This window comes from Heloderma suspectum, chromosome 6, assembly GCF_057233095.1.
Source record: "Heloderma suspectum isolate Gila_16-S chromosome 6, 16-S_ref, whole genome shotgun sequence".
Taxonomy (NCBI): Eukaryota; Metazoa; Chordata; class Lepidosauria; order Squamata; family Helodermatidae; genus Heloderma; species Heloderma suspectum.
In genome coordinates, this window is record NC_139463.1 from 53233582 (window position 1) to 53256217 (window position 22636).

A 22636-nucleotide genomic window follows, 5' to 3' on the forward strand; every position below is an offset into this window, starting at 1 on the left:
ACAATTCAGAAACTGCAGTAGTACAACAGCTAAAACATTTTCAGGAGCATATTATTCCAAGTCTATATTATTACCTTTGGCTTCCTGTTAGTTTTCAAACCCAATCCAAGGGCTGGTTTTGACCCTTAAAGCCCTAAATGGGTTGAGGCCACCTTATTTGCACAACCACCTACACTCGTATGTGCCTGCACAAGCATTTAGATCAATGTCAGAGGCTCTCCACCAGCAAGAGCCGGTACTAGGTGGGTACTAGGGATAAGAGTGGTAGCCCCATACCTTTGCAACTCACTCCCCAGATAAATATGTATGGCTTCACCACTGCTTAAAAAAAGACAATCTTGAAGACGCATTTTTTCCAGTCTGCATTTAGTGCTCACAAATCACTAGCTGTCACTGCTTCCCCTGAATATGTGTGTGTTTAATTGTACTTGTATTTCTATATTTTTATCACATTGGGAGGGAGCAATCCTGTGGCCCCTACACAGAGTCTGTGGGGCCATAGGATATTTCGGATTCCTGGATCTGAGGCTGGAGACAGCACTCCAACCTCAGACCCAGGGATCCGAGCTCCCCTCCCAGCCAGCACAGAGAGAACCATGCCGGCTGCCTCTCCGTGCCGCAAAACGACCATAGAGAGAAGGCAAAGGGGGCGTTCCGAGGGGAGGGGAGGGGCTGGCTTACGCTGCATCCTGAGACCACCCCAGCCTCCTTCCCTCCCCCTCTGCAAAGCCTCAGCTAGATGGTTGAAAAGGCCCATTTAGCTGAAATGCAGGGCAAGAGGCACAGCAGAGGTGAGGATCGCCTCCACTGCACCTCCCTCTCTGCACTGGATGCTCACAAGCCTCTGAGTTTGGAGGTTTACAAATATCAAGGGTGGACCACATAGGATTGTGCCCTAAATCACCTTGTGAGGTCAGTACCTCCTGAAAGGCAGATTAAAAATCTCTGAAGTAAAAGGTGGTGCTAGCAACAATCGAAGATAGCAGTTTAGATCAGGATCCTGTTTTTCCTCTGTAGTATTTGACCTACAAATGGACTAAACGGAAAGGTAAATATCTCACCAATATATAAAATAGAAGGGGATATCCCAAGGAACTCACCGAAATTGTGATAAAAGCTTGACTGCATATTTTGGGCCAAAGGCAACAGAGCAAGGTCTAGGAGAAGAGGGTGGGGAAGGCCTGAATGTGGGCACAAATCTCTAAAAGCAGCAGACGAGGACATGGACACCCTCACAGAGATCATGAAAGAAGTAAAAGGCTTAAGGGAGAAGAGGTCCAAAATAATTAAGACCCTGGAAAGACAAATAGGTGAGGTAGCAGCTAAACTCACCAGGACTGGGGGGAAAGCATCCCAAGCCATCTTGGCTGGGAATGTAAAATTAAATAAATGCAAAGCTCTTACAAACATATTTAGAACTCCAGCAGTGCTTAGAATACCTTGAAAACTATAAGAGAAGGGCCAGCTTAAGATTCAGGTGATCAAGGAGCCAGCAGAAGGGCAGGGTAAGATCCCATTTATAAGCACCTGGCTGGCCAAAACCCTCCTGGAGGCAAAGCTTGTGTGCACAGACATAGCAAGAACACAAAGGGCCTTTTGTGCAAGACCAGCAGAGGGGGCATAACCCAGAGGTTTAATTGTATGTTCTTACAACTCAGGCTTAAAAGACACCATCCTAGCCAAAACATGTGCAGGAACAAAAATTGTATATCAACAACAGTAAAGATCCCATTTATAAGCACCTGGCTGGCCAAAACCCTCCTGGAGGCAAAGCTTGTGTGCACAGACATAGCAAGAACACAAAGGGCCTTTTGTGCAAGACCAGCAGAGGGGGCATAACCCAGAGGTTTAATTGTATGTTCTTACAACTCGGGCTTAAAAGACACCATCCTAGCCAAAACATGTGCAGGAACAAAAATTGTATATCAACAACAGTAAATACAAATATATCAAGACACCGGTCCTGTCACCCTGAAAAATCACAGTGAACACAGTATTGTACAGAATAGCTAAAACAAACAGGGATTGATGGAGATACCCCTTTAAAATTATAATTCTCTAAATGACACAATTACAATACTCATCAAGCATAATGAAGCAAAAGAATTCTTGCTGCATATGATCCATTTTCAGTCAAAAGGATGAGGGGAATAAAACCACAGAGGATAGACCCATTGCAGCCAAGCAGTGAAACTGGACCTACAGGGGGAAAGCAAAACAGATTTAAGCACGTTCCCAAAACAAAGCTAAGCTAAGCAAGAAAAAGCATAAGATGCCTGAAATGCAAAAGACATCACCCTTAAAAGATATGCTCTTTATTAAACATAAACAATTACTGTATGGCTTATTGAATAATAATAGTCCATTCAACATTGTTGTAATTTTTATTTACAGATCTGCATCAGGCGGGATTGGATCTCACAATGGAAACCTCCATTGCGTTCCCCAGTTCAACATGCCTCTAGGCAGCATTGGGCCAGACATCCAAGCAAGGTTCTCTGTTGATGGAAGATTGCACAAGAGAGGTATGATGTTTGTATTGTTTGTTGATATGTTAAACATAATGTTATATTCTGCTTATCATAGAAGACAGTGTATGTTAAGTTGAGATATATGGGTTATAACGGATACGGTGAGAATGTACAGTCAAACAAAATTAAAGAGGGAAAAGAATAGTATTATAAGGCCACTGTAGTTGCCCTATGTTAAGTGTGAGTTGCGTGAATTGCATTCTGCCATTATAACCAGAAATTGCATGGGGAGTAGGCCCTGTGGCTTATGCTGAGAAAATGGTGCAACGGACTTCTCTGAAACTTGGCAGTATAGGAGAGGTGCATTTGAGGATGGTCTGTTCCCATTTTGAGGTAGAAAGGGCAAGAAAATTGCTTATTTATCAGACTTTAAAGTTTGACAAGTGCCCACCAGCAGTTTCACAGGTATTGTCTGTTTTCCCCCCATAGACTTACATGGGGTTTATTTTTAGTAATGTTTCCCCATTTGTACAGTGTCTTTTTGAAAATGGTTTGTCATCATAGGTGAGGGAAAAGGTGTAGTACGTGCTATGTCCCAGGAGACAGAAGGTATTTGTACTGTTTGAAAAAAGTATGGTTTTTCTCATCTTTTTAATGTATGAATCCCGGTCCCAGTGGTGCTCCCCACTTCCTCCGCCAGCAACCCAGTGGGGTGATGAAGGCAATGGGACCCGGATTCATACATACAGTCGTGGATGAGGGAGAAAGATCCTGACCCCAATTAGTGTGTTGTGCCTCCAGCCCACCAGGAGCTCTGTTCCCTGAAATCAAATGGGGGGAAACCAGCGAGCAGCTTATAGAAGAACTAGGATGTATTTAACAGGGAAGGGAAAAGTGCAGAAGAAGCAAAACAAACTTCCAAATGAATAAATAATTTAAAGTAAGTCTGTAAGCAATAAAATGGAGGGACTTATACTGTCCACAAAGGCAGGTTATTTTTCTTAAGACCTATCTGTAGCTGTGCAGTCCAGGACCCAAAAGTAACTGGAGGCCTCAGGTATGGCCTGTTTGTTACAGAGCTGCTGCTGCTGCCTGGCAACTGCGGGGAGGGCAGAAAGCAGCCCGTGCTGCTGCTCCCTTTCTGGCCTTGCTCAGCCTCCTCAGGACCTCTCTTTTCTGCCTCTGGGGGTGTCTCCGCCAGCTATATACTTTGAGCTGGCTGCATCTGGGGGTCATTAGGGATACATGACGTCGTGGCCATCCAGCAGACACCCTGGAGCTTATCATGGAAGAACCAGATTGCCTGAGACTGCTTGAAGTCAGATTCTTTTCCTTAAGTCGGGTTCTCCCCAGTAAAGCTGTTGTGGGCCCCAACCCCCACATTGACCTAGGGCATGCTAGCCCTGCTCAGGAGTGTGCCTTTCACCATGACCCCGGTCAAGGGGTGTCTCCTGTCCCTGTGTCTCCCAGCACAAACCAATTAGTGTCTACTCAGAAGTACCTCCCATTGTGGTCAATGAGGCTTGTCCCTTGAATGTGCATGCTATCATTTACAGAGATCTTCCTCAATTGAAATAACACATTTTAAAGCCCTGCTTCCCTAAAGGCTGTAAAGCACTTTCCCAAAGCTGCAATTCTCCATTGCTTGGTTTATTCCCTTCGGAAGTAACTAATTCATATTTTCGTTCATGCGCAGCATCGGGTTAGAAAGGGGGCTAGTTTCCCTTCCCTTCGTTTCCTCTCCCTGTCTTTCCCAGCACAAACTTATGTGTGTCTACTCAGAAGTAACTCCCACTGTGGTCAATTAGGCTTATGCGGCTTGTTCCAGAAATGCATACTCCTGAAGTTACTGAGATTCCCGTGAATCGAAATAATGCATTTAGAGAGCCTTAATGTCAAAGCTTCAATTGATCGCAGCAGGGCAGCGAGAACACTGTGTTCCTATAAGGATTATTTATTTAAGGAAGTAACTAATGCGAGGGGAAGGGGGAGAGAGAGAGAAAGAAGGAGATTGCTCACAGCTTCGGCAGCTTCAGGGCAGGGAGAACTTTGTGTTCCGGTGAGGATTGTTGGTTTAAGGAGGTACTTAATGTGGGGGCGGGGGAGAGAAGGAGAGTGATTTTTGCCAAGACACTGGAGGAAACCTCCTAGGATTTTATCGAAGGAGAAAGGGGGGAAGAGCCTGGAGGAGGGGAGCCTCTCTTATTGGTTGAGCAGCCCCAGACAGTCAGATGGCATTCACCCCAACCCCCACCTCCATCAGGAAGTATCTTATACTGGTGCGGTGCACTCGCTCGTGGAGCCCTGCGCAGACACAAATGCACCAGAGCCGATCCCTTGAAAAAATCTGGGTAATCCTCCATTTGCTTTTCCTTCCGTTGTCATGGGGGAACCCGCCCTGTCTTTCCCTCTTCACAGTTTCCTCTGCCTGCTTTTCTCTCCTCACAGTGTCCTCAGAATCAATTTGGGGTTTTTAAATACTAACTTCCAAATTTATTTATTCGTGTCAGAAGCATCGCAGTTAAAAACATACTATAACACATAACATTTAAAGTATAAAATGTAGAAGCTAAAATATATTTGTATGCTGCTTCTCTACGAACAGCAGGCAGGGCAATGCCAGTTATATGATAGATCTTATCTAGAGAAGTAGGTTCTAGACATCCAGTAATGACTCTACTTGTTTCATTCAAAGCAACATCAACTTGCCCAGCATGTGCTGATTTGTACCAAGCTGGGCAGGTGTGTTCGCCAGCCGCGCGGCCGAGGGCTGATGCTGCAGTCTCAGGAACCCTGGGTTCAGCACCCCAAGTAGTGCTCGTTAATTTCCTAATGATGCTATTTGACCTTCAGTTTAGTGTGGATGCAGTGCTGTCTATATGTTAAGGCCCTATCCAAAGTAACCCCTAAATATTTAGGGTTAGTGCAATGCTCCAATAACACTCCTGTGACTGTCCATGTAATTTGTAGCTTCCCAGTAGCTTGCTTATTGCGTAGATGGAAGGCACATGCCTGAGTTTTTGCTGGATTTGGCCTTAGCTGGTTTTCACAGTAATATCGGTCCAGCTCTTCCAGAGCTTCGGTTAATCATTGTTCTACCTCCTCGAATGTTTTTCCTTGTGTGGCCATTACCAGATGGTCAGCATATATATAATTATTAGTTCCTGTGGGAAGCGATTGATCGTTAGTGTAGATATTGAAGAGAGTTGGCGCTAATACACTTCCCTGTGGTAGGCCATTCCTCTGATTCCTCCACCTACTTCGTCTTCCCTGGAATTCCACGAAAACCTACGTTTCTGAAGCAGATTCCTAAAGTTTGTAAGTTTAAAGTCTTTAGTTATGTCGTATCTTCCAAATAGTAGCAACTTTTACAGGCAAATAGGATTCATAGAAGCATAGAATAGTAGGGTTGGAAGGGGCCTACAAGGCCATCGAGTCCAACCCCCTGCTCAATGCAGGAACCCAAGTCAGAGCATCCCTGACAAATGGCTGTCCAGCCTCGTCTTGAAGGCCTCCAGTGTGGGAGAGCCCACCAGCTCCCCAGGTAATTGGTTCCATTGTCGTATTGCTCTTACAGTCAGGAAGTGTTTCCTGATGTTCAGCCGGAATCTGGCTTCCTGCAACTTGAGCCCATTATTCCGTGTCCTGCACTCTGGGATGATCAAGAAGAGATCCTGGCCTTCTTCTCTGTGACAACCTTTCAAGTACTTGAAGAGTGCTATCATATCTCCCCTCAGTCTTCTCTTCTCAAGGCTAAACATGCCCAGTTCTTTCTGTCTCTCTTCATAGGGCTTTGTTTCCAGTCCCCTGATCACCTTTGTTGCCCTCCTCTGAACCCTCTCCAGTTTGTCTGCATCCTTCTTAAAGTGTGGTTCACAGAACTGGACACAGTACTCCAGATGAGGCCTAACCAGTGCTGAGAAGAGGGGAACTAGTACTTCCCGGGATTTGGAAGCTATGCTTCTATGAATGCAGCCCAAAAGAGCATTGGCCTTTTTTGCAGCCACATCACATAGTTGGCTCATATTCAGCTTGTGATCGACAACAATTCCAAGATCCTTCTCGCTTGTAGTGTGGTTGAGCCACGTATCTCCCATCTTGTAACTGTGCATTTGGTTTCTTTTTCCTAGGTGCAGAACTTGGCACTTATCCCTATTAAATGTCATTCTGTTGTTTTCTGCCCAGCGCTGCAGGCTATCCAGATCACTTTGAATTTTGTTTCTGTCTTCCAAAGTATTAGCTATCCCACCCAATTTTGTGTCATCTGCACATTTGATCAGCATTCCCTGCACCTCCTCCTCCAAGTCATTAATAAAAATGTGGAAGAGCACTGGGCCCAGGACTGAGCCCTGCAGTACCCCACTCGTTCCCCCTCCCCAGTTTGAGAAGGTCCCATTGATAAGCACTCTTTGAGTCCGATTTGTAGCCAACTGTGGATCCACCGGATGGTTGTTTCATCTAGCCCACTTTGAGCTAGTTTGCTCATCAGGAAATCATGGGGCACTTTGTCGAAAGCTTTGCTGAAGTCGAGGTATATGATGTCTACAGCATTCCCACGGTCTACAAGGGAGGTGACTTGATCAAAAAATGAGGTCAGATTTGTCTGGCAGGACTTGTTTTTGACAAATCCATGTTGGCTTCGAGTCATCACGGCATTGTTGTCAAGGTGCTTCCAGATGGATTGCTGTATCATCTGCTCCAGAATTTTCCCAGGGATTGATGTCAGACTGACTGGTCTGTAGTTCCCAGGTTCCTCCTTTTTACCCTTTTTGAAGATAGGGACAACATTAGCCCTCCTCCAGTCATCTGGCACTTCCCCTGTCCTCCATGATTTCTCGAAGAGAATAGACAGCGGTTCTGAGAGTTCTTCTGCCAGTTCCTTTATTACTCCAGGATGCAGTTCATCTGGCCCTGGAGATTTGAACGCATTCAACGTAATTAGGTGTTCCTTGACCATATGCCTATCGATCTCAAGCTGCAATCCTGCCCCTTCAGCCTGTACTTCGCCTTTGCCAGGGGGCTCATAGACCCTCTTTTGGGAGAAGACTGAGCCAAAGTAGGAATTGAGCACCTCTGCCTTTTCTTTGTCCTCTGTTATCATTTTGCCATCCTTATTTAATAGCTGAACCACCATTTCTTTCCTCTGCCTTTTACTATGCATGTAGCTGAAGAAAGCTTTTTTGTTGTTTTGAGCATCCCTCGCTAACCTCAGCTTGTTCTCAGCTTTAGCCTTTCTGACGCCATCCCTGCAATTCTGTGCTATCTGCCTGTACTCTTCCTTTGTTACTTGGCCTTCTTTCCACTTCCTATACGTGTCCTTTTTTGTTTTCAGGTCATCCCTAAGATTTTTGTGAAGCCACATTGGCTTCTTCTGTTGTCTTCCACCTTTTCTTCTTGTTGGAATGGTTTGTGATTGTGCCTTGAGAATTCCCTTTTTTAAAAGCTCCCACCCATCTTGGACTCCTTTTCTTGTTAGCGTTGCTTGCCATGGGACCTTCCTGATGGTTGTTCTGAGTTTATTAAAATCAGCTTTCCTAAAATCCAGGGTACGTGTTTGACTACACTCAGCTTTTGCTTCCCTTAGAACCAAGAACTCAAATGCAACATGGTCACTTTCCCCCAGAGTTCCTGTAACTGCTACTTTATCCACTAAGTCATCTCTGTTGGTTAGGATCAAGTCAAGGATAGCCGATCCTCTAGTTTCTTCCTCTACTTTCTGTAGGAGGAAGTTATCCGCCACACAAGTCAGGAATTTCCTAGAGGGGCCATGTTTTGCAGAATTTGTCTCCCAACAAATATCGGGGAAATTGAAGTCCCCCATTACTACTACATCATGCTTCCTTAAAACATTGGCTATTTGCTTTTCAAAAGTTTCATCCTTGTCTTCTCCTTGATTGGGTGGCCAGTAGTAGACTCCGACCACCAGGTTCCTTTTATTGTTTGCTCCATTTATTTCAACCCAGATGCTCTTGATGGGGCTACCAAGCTCATTCTCCTGTATTTCTGTGCAGAGATATGTCTTTTTCACATACAGTGCAACCCCATCTCCCTTTCTTTTCCTCCTGTTCTTTTTGAACAAGTTATATCCTTCAATTGCCGTATTCCAGTCATGAGAGTCATCCCACCAAGTCTCAGTTATACCTATCAGGTCATAATTTCCCTCTTGTATTAAGAGTTCAAGTTCGTTCTGTTTGTTTCCCATACTCTGGGCATTAGTATATAGACATCGAAGACCATGTGCTTCATAGTCTGGCTTTCTTCCTACATGTGTCTGAAGACTATGATTGGGCGCTATCAGAGCTGTTCTCTCCATTGCAGTGCATGCGCCTATGTCCATTGTTACCCCCAACATTACATCTCCCTTCCCCGTAGGATTCAGTTTAAAGCCCTCCTGATGAAGTTCTTCATGCTGTGGCCAAACACATTCTTCCCATCCTTTGTGAGGTGCAACCCGTCCCTAGCCAACAGCCCATCTTCCAGGAAGTATAGGCCATGGTCCCAGAATCCAAATCTCTCTCGTCGGCACCACCTTCGTAGCCAGTCATTCACCCGGAATATTTTTCGTTCCCTTTCTATCTCTCTTCTAACTACTGGAAGGATGGATGAGAAAACTATCTGGGCCCCAAAGTTCTTGAGTTTCCTTCCCAAAGCTTCAAAGTATGACGTGATCTCTTCGTTGCTCCGCTTGGCAGTATCATTTTTTCCCACATGGATGAGAAGAAAGGGATACCTGTCAGGGGGCTTTATGAGTGCAGGCAACCTTTCAGTCACGTCTCTAATTTGTCCTCCCAGGAGACAACATACCTGGCGAATCCAAGGGTCTTCGCGACATACTTGGGTCTCGATCCCACGCAGCAAGGAGTCTCCCACTACTACCACTCCCCTCTTCTTGTTGTTGTAGGCCTGGGTTTCATTGCCTCTGTTTAACTGACCTTCAGCCTCTTGCTCACTCTCATGCAGGTTCCCCTGTGATTCTTCCTCTGCAGGCTGTCCTCCAGTCTCATCTGCAAGTAACTGGAATCGGTTCCACATGGAATCGGTTTTGGGGAAGGATTGATGCCTCCTTCCCCAAAAGGGCCTGGAATCTAGTATTGGAGGCATAGCGAAGGGCTTTCCCAGGGGCGCTGCACTGGGGAATTGTGCCGTAGACAGAGCTGCAACCTCGGAAGTGAAGATCGCCACTCAGACCTTCACCCCGCCCCCCACCCCCGCTGCCGCAGAATGCTCCACCCCAGCCACTCTGCCAAGGTCGAGGTCGCAAGGTCAGACGCAAGGGAGAGGGAAAGCGGGGGTGCTGATAAGAAGGAGAGGAGAGGGAGGAGGAGAGGCCAGGAGATGCTGGGGGAGGGGATGGGGAGCACGGTTTCCTGGCTGCGAGCTTGGAGCCAGCAAGCTGAGCAATCCCATCTCAGCTGTTCGCCCCCACACATGCCACGCACACGGCCTCTGTTTGCATTATTCCCCATGCCATGGCGCGTCCAAACCTGGAGCATGGGGCATCATACTCACTGTACAACCCACGATGTGCTATAGAGGTTGTAGCGTGGGTACGAAGCCCCCCCCCCCACAGTGCCACATGCCAGGTTTCGATGACATGTCAACCCGCAGGCAAATGGCGGTCACACATGCGGGAGCAGGGGGAGCAGCCATGATGGCTGCTTCCCCTGCTGTGGTCATCCATCCGAAGCCGTCCATAGAGATGTCACTGTGACAATCAGTGTTTAGAAAGTTTGTCCATATCAACCAAAAGCAAGGCTAAGCAGCAAGGAACTATATGAAAGCAGCAAACAAGGGGGACTGGGCATTCCACATATACATAGTTATATTAACTTATATATCATACACAACAATAAGACTAATTCATGGATAGGTGAGAAGACGAGAATGAAACTTTTGAAAAGCAAATTGCCAATGTTTCAAGGAAGCATGATGTAGTGGTAATGGGGGACTTGGATTTCCCTGATATTTGTTGGGAGACAAATTCTGCAAAACGTGGCCCCTCCAAGAGATTCCTGACTTGTGTTGCTGATAATTTCCTCCTACGGAAAGTAGAGGAAGGAAGTAGAGGATCGGCTATCCTTGACTTGATCCTAGCCAACAGAGATGACTTAGTGGATAAAGTAGCAGTTACAGGAACTCTGGGGGAAAGTGACCATGTTGCACTTGAGTTCTTGGTTCTAAAAGAAGCAAACGTTGAGTGCAGCCAAACGCGTACCCTGGATTTTAGGAAAGCCAGTTTTAATAAACTCAGAACACTGATCAGTAAGGTCCCATGGCAAGTGACTCTAATGAGAAAAGGAGTCCAAGATGGATGGGAGTTTTTAAAAAAGGAAATTCAAAAGGCATAATTACAAACAATTCCAACAAGAAAAAAAGGTGGAAGACAACAGAAGAAGCCAATGTGGCTTCACAAAAAGCTTAGAGATGACCTGAAAACAGAAAACAACACATATAGGAAGTGGAAGGAAGGCCAAGCAACAAAGGAAGAGTACAGGCAGGTAGAACAGAATTGCAGGGATGGCGTCAGGAAGGCTAAAGCTAAGAAAGTGCTGAGGGTAGCGAGGGATGCTAAAAGCAACAAAAAGGCTTTCTTCAGATACGTGCATTGTAAAAGACAGAGGAAAGAAATGGTGGTTCAGCCATTAAATAAGGATGGCAAAATTATAACCGAGGATAAGGAAAAAGCAGAAGTGCTCAATTCCTACTTTGGCTCAGTCTTCCCCCGAAAGAAGTTCTATGAGCCCCCCTGGCAAAGGCAAACTACAGGCTGAAGTACAGACTGACTGATGTCAGTCCAGTCAGTCTGACATCAATCCCTGGGAAGATTCTGGAGCAGATTATCCATGTGTAAGCACCTTGAAAACAATGCAGTGATTACTCGAAGCCAACATGGATTTGTCAAGAACAAATCTTGCCAGACGAATCTGATCTCATTTTTTGATCAGGTCACCTCCCTTGTGGACTGTGGGAATGCTGTGGACATAATATATCTCAACTTCAGCAAAGCTTTGAAGAAAGTGCCCCATGATATCCTGATGAGCAAACTAGCTCAAAGTGGGCTAGACGAAACAACTATCAGGTGGATCCACAGTTGGCTGCAGAATCGGACTCAAAGAGTGCTTATGAATGGGACCTTCTCAAACTGGGGAGAGGTAACGAGTGGGGTACTGCAGAGCTCAGTCCTGGGACCAGTGCTCATCAACATTTTTATTAATGACTTGGAGGAGGAGGTGCAGGGAATGCTGATCAAATTTGCAGATGACACAAAATTGGGCAGGATAGCTAATACCCTGGAAGACAGAAACAGGATTCAAAGTGATCTTGACAGGCTGGAGTGGTGGGCAGAAAGCAACAGAATGAAATTTAATAGGGATAAATGCCAAGTTCTGCACCTAGGAAAAAGAAACCAAATGCACAGTTACAAGATGGGGGATACGTGGCTCTACAATACTACAAGCGAGAAGGATCTTGGAACTGTTGTCGATCACAAGCAGAATATGAGCCAACAATGTGATGTGGCTGCAAAAAAGGCCAATGCTATTTTGGGCTGCATTCATAGAAGTATAGGTTCCAAATCCCGGGAAGTACTAGTTCCCCTCTACTCAGCACTGGTTAGGCCTCATCTTGATGACTGTGTCCAGTTCTGGGCACCACACTTGAAGAAGGATGCAGACAAACTGGAGAGGGTTCAGAGGAGGGCAACAAAGATGATCAGGGGACTGGAAACAAAGCCCTATGAAGAGAGACTGAAAGAACTGAGCATGTTTAGCCTTGAAAGAGAAGACTGAGGGGAGATATGATAGCGCTCTTCAAGTACTTGAAAGGTTGTCACAGAGAGGAAGGCCAGGATCTCTTCTCCATCATCCCAGGTGCAGGATGATCAGATGAGTGCAGGACATGGAATAATGGGCTCAAGTTACAGGAAGCCAGATTCTGGATGAACATCAGGAAAAAAACCCTGACTGTTAGAGCAATACGACAATGGAACCAATGACCTGGGGAGGTGGTGGGCTCTCCCACACTGGAGGCATTCAAGGTGAAGCTGGACAGCCATCTGTCAGGGATGCTTTGACTTAGATTCCTGCATTGTGCGGGGGGTTGGACTGAATGGCCTTGTAGGCCCCTTCCAACCCTACAATTCTATGATTCTAGGCATGGAGATTTCACTAAAACAATAGAAACCTCCAAGCTTCGTCCTTTACAACTGCTAAGACACATGCTTCTCCAATAATTTCCTTGACTTCAGCAAAGCTTTCGACAAAGTGCCCCATGATATCCTGATGGGCAAACTAGCTCAAAGTGGGCTAGATGAAACAATGATCCGGTGGATCCACAGTTGGCTACAGAATCGGACTCAAAGAGTGCTTCTCAATGGGACCTTCTCAAACTGGGGAGAGGTAACGAGTGGGGTACTGCAGAGCTCAGTCCTGGGCCCAGTGCTCATCAACATTTTTATTAATGACTTGGAGGAGGAGGAGGTGCAGGGGACGCTTATCAAATTTGCAGATGACACAAAATTGGGCGGGATAGCTAATACTTTGGAAGACAGAAACAAAATTCAAAGTGATCTGGATAGCCTGGAGCGCTGGGCAGAAAACAACAGAATGACATTTAATAGGGACAAATGCCAAGTTCTGCACCTAGGAAAAAGAAACCAAATGCACAGTTACAAGATGGGGGATACATGGCTCAACAACACTACAAGCGAGAAAGATCTTGGAATTGTTGTTGATCACAAGCTGAAGATGAGCCAACCATGTGATGTGGCTGCAAAAAAGGCCAATGCTCTTTTGGGCTGCATTCATAGAAGCATAGCTTCCAAATCCCGGGAAGTACTAGTTCCCCTCTACTCAGCACTGGTTAGGCCTCATCTTGATGATTGTGTCCAGTTCTGGGCACCACACTTTAAGAAGGATGCAGACAAGCTGGAGAGAGTTCAGAGGAGGGCAACAAAGATGTTCAGGGGACTGGAAACAAAGCCCTATGAGGAGAGACTGAAAGAACTGGGCACATTCAGCCTTGAGAAGAGAAGACTGAGGGGAGATTTGATAGCGTTCTTCAAGTACTTGAAAGGTTGTCACAGAGGGGAAGGCCAGGATCTCTTCTTGATCCTCCCAGAGTGCAGGACACGGAATAATGGGCTCAAGTGACAGGAAGCCAGATTCTGGCTGAACATCAGGAAAAACTTCCTGACTGTTAGAGCAATACGAGAATGGAACCAATTACCTAGGGAGGCGGTGGGCTCTCCCACACTGGAGGCCTTCAAGACAAGGCTGGACAGCCATCTGTCAGGGATGCTCTGACTTGGATTCCTGCATTGAGCAGGGGGTTGGACTCGATGGTCCAACCCTACTATACTATTCTATTCTAATTTCTAACCAGTTCTAACCCCTGACCATTTGGGATAAGTAGAAAAAGCTGTTAATTCCCACTCCTTTCCTACTGTGACCCCGTTTTTCTACCACCCATTGTTTCTTGGTAGAGCTGTATAAAGGCTAGGAAGAGAAAGGTTTTATAGCCTTAAAGACCTATATAATGACCAAATTTCAAAAAAGGAGAGTAAATACAAGTAACTTCTTCAATTTGGCTACAAATTTAGCAAATTATGTTTTTACATCAAATCCCTCAGTTAAAAGAACAGTTAACTTTGAAAAGTTAAAAGAATACCCAGAATCTGAAATGAAGAATTTAATTTCACAAATGTATAAGATTACAATTACCTAGAAATGAGTGGAACAGGGGGATGTAAACAGTCATGGGAGACTGGGCTTAAAGTGACAATTCAGCAGGAAAGTTGGAATGCATTGTGGTATAGCTCCAATGAAATCAATATCCATGAGAACTAGAGAAACTACTATTAAAATTCTTAATAGGTGGTACCTCATCCTGCAGAAGGTAAGACAGACAGATAGAAGACTCAAGTCCTCACTGCTGGAAGAAATGTGGATAAAAGTGAACATCGATTCACATGCCGTGGGAATGTGAAAGTATCCAACTATTCTGGACTCAAGTTTTTGAAAAAAATCACAAGTATTACCAACCAAGTAATCTAAAAGTGCCCTTTACTTGGAATGCATAATATTTTCGCTGAAAAAAAATGAACAAAAAAATGAACACAGGGAACTGATGTATTTTGCCTTAGTTGCAGCATGCCTTGGAGTAGCTGCCAAATGGAAAACTGAAAAACAACCCACCATGCAAAACTGGATGATAAAATGATGGACCTTGGCATTCATGGAAACTCGCCAAATAACCTGGAGCAGAGCAGCACATCTCAACGCATGACTTAAAGAGGTGCTCCACTTCCCTATGCACATATAACCACAGGGAACCTCCTAACCACCAGAGGGTGCAGGCCAGTCCTCCACCCTCCTCTTCGCTTTGCCAGCCTAGTTGTTAGGGAGGCCACGGTGTCCTACACCACCAGGGCGTGCATCTCTGCTGGCACTTGGTTCACATCTGTCATATGCGTGGCTGCCTGCCATGGCCATGGGCCTTTGAACTATGTTGTGGTCAGCTGCCTTGCTGTACATGCTTTGCCTCATAGTAAATGTACAGGGAGGGGGGTCCTTGCTAGGCCCCTGTCAGGCCACGAAGCTATGTGGCTCATGTTTCAGCCCCCCTGTTGGGTAAAACCATGACTACACATATGGCCATGTCAGAGCAGTCCTCTCCTCCAGGCAGGGCCAGCCCTAGCATAAGTAGTGCCCTGGGTGAAAAGTGCCTTTGGTGCCCCCCCTCCAGTCAGCTTTGCAGGGCCACCCAGAGGGTTTATGGGGCCTGGTGTAGGTGTGATGTTGGGGGCCCTGCTGCTGCCCCCTGCAAGGACCCCTGCATACGTGTACAAAGCTGTGGGCCACATGCGAGACTTCTTGCCTGCACAGACTTCATCTGAGAATTCTCGCCCACCGCTCCTCCGTGCCCTGGGATCAGGCAGAATGAGAGCTGTGCTTCATCTGTTCTTACATGAGGAAAAGGGAATAGGGACTGGGTTGTGCCTCTCCTGAGCACCTCCTCCAGATTCCAAGCCTCTTCCAGGAGGGCTTCTTTCTGCTTCCTGGGGCTCAGCCTCACAGGTCTTTTCCTGGTTGTGGCCTGCTGCTGGCCTTCTCCACTCCTCGATCAGGAAGGATCCCTCCCCTAAAGCCTGGCCACAGGGAAAGGCATAGGAGTGGTGTGAGGCAGTTACGGAAAATTGCTCTCCAGTGGCAACTTGCCGGGAAATCCTAGGTGGCCTTTACTCACTCACCCCTTGTGCTCTTTCCCCAGCAGGCCTGGCCTTTTCCCGGTGACCCAAGCAGGCCTGCTCTGACGCAGGATCCCTCCGTAAGGAATTCTTCCCTGTTCCTTCTCTCCTTACAGCCAGCCCTGTAATGGGCTTCTTGGCTGGGCCAGTCATAAGCCTGCCCCACACTCTTATCTCTATTGCTGCCCAGACAGAAAGATTGTACTCGACTGTGATTGGGTTAGACTCCCTTACAGTTGGGCTGCAGGGCTAGCTCATAAGCAGCCGCCCCCATCCCAGCCTCCCAAGGATACATTTTACAGCCAGCTTAAGCCTCAAATTAGCAACTATTCTGTTTCATGCACAGCTGTGTAAAATATTTACTTCCTCATGGCCAGGGAGAGGTCCCATTATGTCACAATTACATGCTGACATTCAGTGTCATCTTACACTCTAATATACCATTCCCTCTTTTTATGAACACTTTTAATAAAATACTGAGAATTCTGGTCAGCAACGTGGCAGGGGCCAATGGTATGCACGGGCACTGGGGGGTGGGGGGCCTGGGGCAAATTGTCCCAGTCCCCCCACCCCCAGCAGCTTTGCAGTGTTATGAAGTTGTGTGGTTTGTGAAGCACTGCAAAACATAGCAGTGTAACAGAATATCCATTAATTGTATTTTTATAAATAATAAATAAAAGTTAGAAATAAAAAGGTATCCAGCTGACCTCTTACAGCTTACAGCTTTGTTTTATTATTATATAGGCTTATAGCAGTTACAGCAGTTGAAGCATGATCATTTTTGTAGGTAGTACCCAGATAACCTTTAGAACCTTAAAAAAAGGGTTACAGACACTTCCTTTTTGCCACCCTAGCTCACTGCAGACAGTACATTCAGAAAATGCAGCCCCTCGGCTCCGTTTGGTGCCCTGCTCAGCTCAGTGCCCTGGGTGACCGCCCAGCTTGCCCACCCCCTAAGGCTAGCCCTGCCTCCAGGCCTGGTACCACGGGAGCCTGTGTTGCCAAGGGATCCTCACCTCCCCCCAGAGACAACTAATTTCCTGAACAACTTGTGGGGTTCCATGGCAGACTTGCAGAGTTTGCTTAACAAGGCAGCCCATGTGGAACTGTCCCCGAGAAGCAGAGAGTCTGAAAACTACTGTTCTAGATGAAGCATGCCCATGTAAACTCAGGCACAGTGGGATCACAGAGTGCAGGCCAGCTAACCTTTCCTTTATTCCAATGAGGCATTTTGAAGGTGAGTGTTAAGTTAGTTAGCTGCACCTGGAAACGAAGCTGACAAGGAGGATCACAGGTGTTATCAAAGAAACATAAAACCGTCATCCCTGGGTCTTGTTGCCATTAGTTGTTTCCTGAACTTTCAGAGTGTGTATTGCTTGAAATTGTAGGTCAGCTGTTTTTTCAAGTAAGATTTCAAGTTTGTGGGTGATGGGTTTTGTGTTCAGCATCTGTTTTTTCATTATTAATTGTAAAGTTAGTTGTACAAAGGTTACTTTAGGGTATAGTAGGAGGCTGCATATGTCATGAGACCTCGGTGAATAGCTTAAACCATGAGTGGGTTATTAACTATGTAGCTGGTGAAGATGGTAAAAGGGGTAGCTTGTGGTTGGCATTTAAGCAGAAAACAGTCAGAAAGCCAGAATTTTTTCAACGATAACAAAAATTCTGGAACTGTCAAACAAAACAGTAATGCTAGTTAGACAATGCAACATGTTAGGGTTGCTATTTTCTTCTAATAGTTTTGTTTCTGTGTCTTTAACGGTGGCCACACACTAAACATTCCATTAAAGCTTTAGCCCTTGCCTCCCTGCGGCTAAAAGCTTTATCTCCCAAACTATTGTATGACTGCTGTTAAAGGCACAAAGGAGACAACCTGTATTATTAAATGAAGTGCTTAGACATAGAATCATAGAATCATAGAATAGTAGGGTTGGAAGGGGCCTACAAGGCCATCGAGTGCAGCCCCCTGCTCACTGCAGGAATCCAAGACAGAGCATCCCTGACAGATGGCTGTCCAGCCTCGTCTTGAACGCCTCCAGTGTGGGAGAGCCCACCACCTCCCTAGGTAATTGGTTCCAGTCGTATTGCTCTAACAGTCAGGAAGTTTTTCCTGATGTTCAGCCGGAATCTGGCTTCCTGTCACTTGAGCCCATTATTCTGTGTCCTGCACTCTGGGATGATCAAGGAATGATCCTGGCCTTCCTCTCTGTGACAACCTTTCAAGTACTTGAAGAGCGCGATCCTATCTCCCCTCAGTCTTCTCTTCTCAAGGCTAAACATGCCCGGTTCTTTCAGTCTCTCCTCCTAGGGCTTTGTTTCCAGTCTCCTGATCATCTTTGTTGCCCTCCTCTGAACCCTCTCCAGTTTGTCTGCATCCTTCTTAAAGTGTGGTGCCGAGAACTGGACACAGTACTCCAGATGAGGCCTAACCAGTGCTGAGTAGAGGGGAACTAGTACTTCCCAGGATTTGGAAGCTATGCTTCTATTAATGCAGCCCAAAAGAGCATTGGCCTTTTTTGCAGCCACATCACATGGTTGGCTCATATTCAGCTTGTGATCGATAACAATTCCAAGATCTTTCTCACTTGTAGTGTTGTTGAGCCACGTCTCCCCCATCTTGTAACTGTGCATTTGGTTTCTTTTTCCTAGGTGCAGCACTTGTCTCCCAACAAATATCAGGGAAATCCAAGTCCCTCATTACTACTACATCATGCTTCCTTAAAACATTGGCTATTTGCTTTTCAAAAGTTTCATCCTCGTCTTCTCCTTGATTGGGTGGCTGGTAGTAGACTCCGACCACCAGGTTCCTTTTATTCTTTGCTCCATTTATTTTGATCCAGATGCTCTCGATGGGGCCACCAAGCTCATCCTCCTGTATTTCTGTGCAGAGATATGTCTTTTTCACATACAGTGCAACCCCACCTCCCTTTCTGTTCCTCCTGTTCTTTTTGAACAAGTTATATCCTTCAATTGCTGTATTCCAGTCATGAGAGTCATCCCACCAAGTCTCAGTTATACCTATCAAGTCATAATTTCCCTCCTATATTAAGAGTTCAAGTTCGTTCTGTTTGTTTCCCATACTCTGGGCATTAGTATATAGACATCGAAGACCATGTGCTTCATAGTCTGGCTTTCTTTCTACATGTGTCTGAAGACTATGATTGGGTGCTATTAGAGCTGTTCTCTCCATTGCAGTGCATGCGCCTACGTCCATTGTTACCCCCAACATTACATCTCCCTTCCCCATAGGAGTCAGTTATATGTTTACCTATCTACATTTCTAGGCTATAGATCAACTATTTTCTGAATCAGTTATTTTTGGTCCAGTTACTAGGTATTCTTATCTCCTTGTTCTGAGAATTGTAGTTCTGTATGGGTTGGCAGGGCCACAGTTCTCAAGACAGTTTAGAGCAGAGGTGGCCAACTTCTGGTCCTCCATATGTTTTGGTCTGCAATTCCCATGAGCCTTCACCATCGGCTATGCTGGCTAGGGCTGATGGGAGTTCTTGGCCAAAATATCAGGAAAGCCACAAGCTAACACCCCCTGGCTTAGAGAAAGCCATGGTATCTTGGTCTACATTGCCATCTTTTCAACCAACCAGCCCCTGTCCATGTGTTACTAACTGCTGCTTGACCTACAGGAACTAGTAGATAGAATGTCATTCATAGAAATAAGAATGATCACCTGTGAATTAACAGATGCAGGGGCTTGATTGAAAAGTAAAGAACCTTAGCTCAAAGCTGCTAGTACATACATTACTGGACTACTCATAGCTAAGGGGTGGACAAACCTAGAAAATCAAAGACTGGCATGGATTTTTGCGTACATTGGTCCGTAACGCCTAAAACTGGCCCAGATGCACAGTGAGATTACAAATCCTGCTTTTTTTATGTCTGTGCTAAGAATTGCATGTTCACATAAGTAACAGGAGGTAGGCGTGAGGGTGAATTCTAACTAGAATTCCTATGTGAATGTGGTCTCTAGATTGGTGCCTAGCATGGAATACTTGCTAGCCAACCTGTGAGGTGGTGGTTCTGAACCTGGTATCTAAGGACTTAGTTTTCAGAGTATTTGCTTGCTTCATACCTTAGAATAGGGATGCAGAACTGGGGGTCAAGCCCAGCCCTCCAGGGTTCCCCAGACAGTCACCGCCTTTCCCCTGACAGCCAATTGTTTGGTGGTTTCCTGGATTTGTGTAGTTTTTCCCCATTCCAAAAGGCTGAAGTATCTCTCCTGAGGCTTCATGACTGGCAGGAAAAGTGTTCAGCTACAATCTGCTGGTACTTTGCCCCCAGCCATTTTGCTTTCAGCCTCCAAGAGCTTCTCCAAAACAAAATTTGGCCCTCAGGCTGAAAGAGGTTCAACAACCCTCCTTAAAACCATGGTTCCCTATTAAATAGTAACTCTGCTGCAGAGGCAACACAAGGGCTACTCTACAGATGGCTCCTAAATGTAATGTATGAATGTTCTAGAGAAATTCAGTTTCTAAGTAGGGCAGATATGACCAAACTCTGAATGAAGCCATCTCAAAACCGTATCTGTGTATTGGTGGTAATGCATCCACAGTATTCTAATAGCTACATGCTTTTGCCTCTTAATAGCCAGGATGAAAAATTCCTTGGCTCCCCATCGGCACCATAAAGAACTGTCAGCATCTGCACTCCATTGCATACGGTTGTACAGAATGAAGAAGAAAGTGGTCTATTCAGATTACATATACAGAATCCTAAAACAGGTAAGTGTCAAAGTAACAAGTATGTTCCCTATTTGTGTATTAGATCTGTTGGAGAGCTTATGCATGCATGCAGAAACATGAGATAAGGAACACCTATCTTGACTCTTGGATATTGGTGCTGGCTGATTTTTAGAGCCCTTCAGCTTAATCCTAGATATGCAGAATACCTCTGCACATGCTCAGACACATTCAGTATGTTGCAGAGTTGAGTGCTGGCTCTTAAAATAGGTTCCATGGCTGAGCACTGGACTCATGTTCCATGAACCATATACTGTTTTGGGGTGTGTGGGCTATATACATACATTCTCTTACAGTGTACTGTTGGCAGTGTATCTAACTGTATTTATTTGACATATATTAAAACATTTTATAGCATGCATATTCTCTCACACGTGAGGCCTACACTAAGGTGTCTGGTAACAGTGACTTAAAATTTTAGGGACAGGCAAACCTCCAGACATTTTAGATCCTCCAGACATTTTAGATCTCATCAGCCCCAGCCAATGTGGCCACTGTCAGGGATTATGGGAGTTGTAGTCTAAAACATCCAGAAGCCATTTGCCTACCCCTGCAAATAAAAACAAATGAAGACCCATTTAGGTTATATCATACATACAAGAAATGCAACAAAGTAACTTTTATTCACAGTAAAGAATACATTTGTAACTTGGCGAAGAGATACACATTCTCCTACAAAGCCTTGTAGATCATTAATCCTACAAAAAGTGTCTGGCAGATATCAAGTATAACAGGAGAAATAAACCAGGGGAGCGTCATGCAAGAGAAGAACATGCAGGCAGAATAATGAAAGTCGAGATGTCTATTTTGGCAAATGAATCATCAAGGAGGCTACGATTATTGAAGTGAAGCCAAGTGTGAATGCCAAAAAAAAAAAAGGTCACGTTCTTAGTTTGGTGAGTTTAGTGTTTTAAGAATGTGAGCTAGAGTGAGCTTTGTGTATGCCTGTAAGGGGTTAACTGGTGGTATGTGTTAACTCAGTGCAGGTAGTGACCTTGTGCAAACTCTGTAATTGGATACTGGAGGCTTCTTGGGAGCTATTCTAAATTTCTCTTAGGGGGTGAAGCTGTCCAGGAGGTCAGTGTCTGACAACTGAAACTTCACCATGTACCAATGATAAGAACAATCAAACAAGCTTTTAACCTAGCAGGGATGTGTGGATTGGGGAGGAGCTTGTTTTCATTACGCATTTCAATTATCAGAAGAAAAACTCCTTTGGCAGGATTAACATCATGGAGAAGTTTCAGGATATCCAACTAGCCTGTGACTTCCATTTCCTGTCCTGTGATGAGGTCATGCTACCATGTTCTGACTGGGGAGGGAGGCCAATTCTGTACCTAGAGGCGTATGGCTAAAAATGGGGAGGAACAGCCAGCAGTGGTTCAGTTCTGCAGCCCACCTGGCATAACATCTTGTCCATCTCTACTAATATACATATTCCTTTTATATGACAGGTTTCTCAGGACACAAGTAAATGTTGCTGGGCAGTAGATGTAATTCGTTCTCTGAACAAACCTCACCTATATGGCAAGGTGGCTTTGGAGGCTACCAAGATGACCCACTACAAGAAGAAGTTCCTTGTCACCAGCACAGAAGTCTATATGGCAGTCAGTATGGTGCTTTATGCGGAGGCACTGAAGGATAACTTATTCACAACAAAGAGGCTTCTTTCAAACGTATACATGCCGCATGAAGAACGTATTATTGAAGTTTTTCAAGGCTGCTTATAAATGTGTGTGTGGGGGGGTGTTTTTTGTAAATAAAGGCATATTTGACAGTTGATTCATTAACTAACTGATGGATTGCTTGTTGGGAATACAACATTCTACATTACAAATTGGTCAAAACACTACAACTGGAGTGAATTGGGTAAACCATGGGAAACGGCAGAGTGGACTCCTTGGCTAGTCCAACCCCAATCAGGGATGGGAATCAGGGATGCGTGTGTGTGTGGGGGGAGTGACGACGTAGGTCGGAGGGAGAATGCCAAGGCCAGCGTGGGTTGTGCTCTTGACTAGCAGGTAAGCTTACAGCTGAAGGAAAGGAAGAAGTGACTGACTATGAACATTAGGCCTCACGCAAATGTCGGGGCTTTCTGGAGGCTCTGGAAAGTTGCACATACAACTCCCAGCTTCTCTCTGTAGCCCCCACTCCTGACATAATTT

At 45.5% G+C, this 22636-nt stretch overlaps 1 protein-coding gene across 1 annotated transcript; it reads left to right on the plus strand.

Annotated features, from left to right (window-relative positions):
• Positions 1 to 14: 14 nt before the first annotated feature.
• Positions 15 to 22263, plus strand: LOC146340869 (uncharacterized). The gene is made up of 4 exons (XM_084804348.1): positions 15 to 242; positions 2395 to 2525; positions 20320 to 20453; positions 21926 to 22263. Exons 2-4 carry the CDS (start codon positions 2456 to 2458, stop codon positions 22199 to 22201), a joined length of 480 nt encoding a protein of 159 aa, XP_084660474.1. The 5' UTR covers positions 15 to 242; positions 2395 to 2455; the 3' UTR covers positions 22202 to 22263.
• The last annotated feature ends 373 nt before the right edge of the window (positions 22264 to 22636 follow it).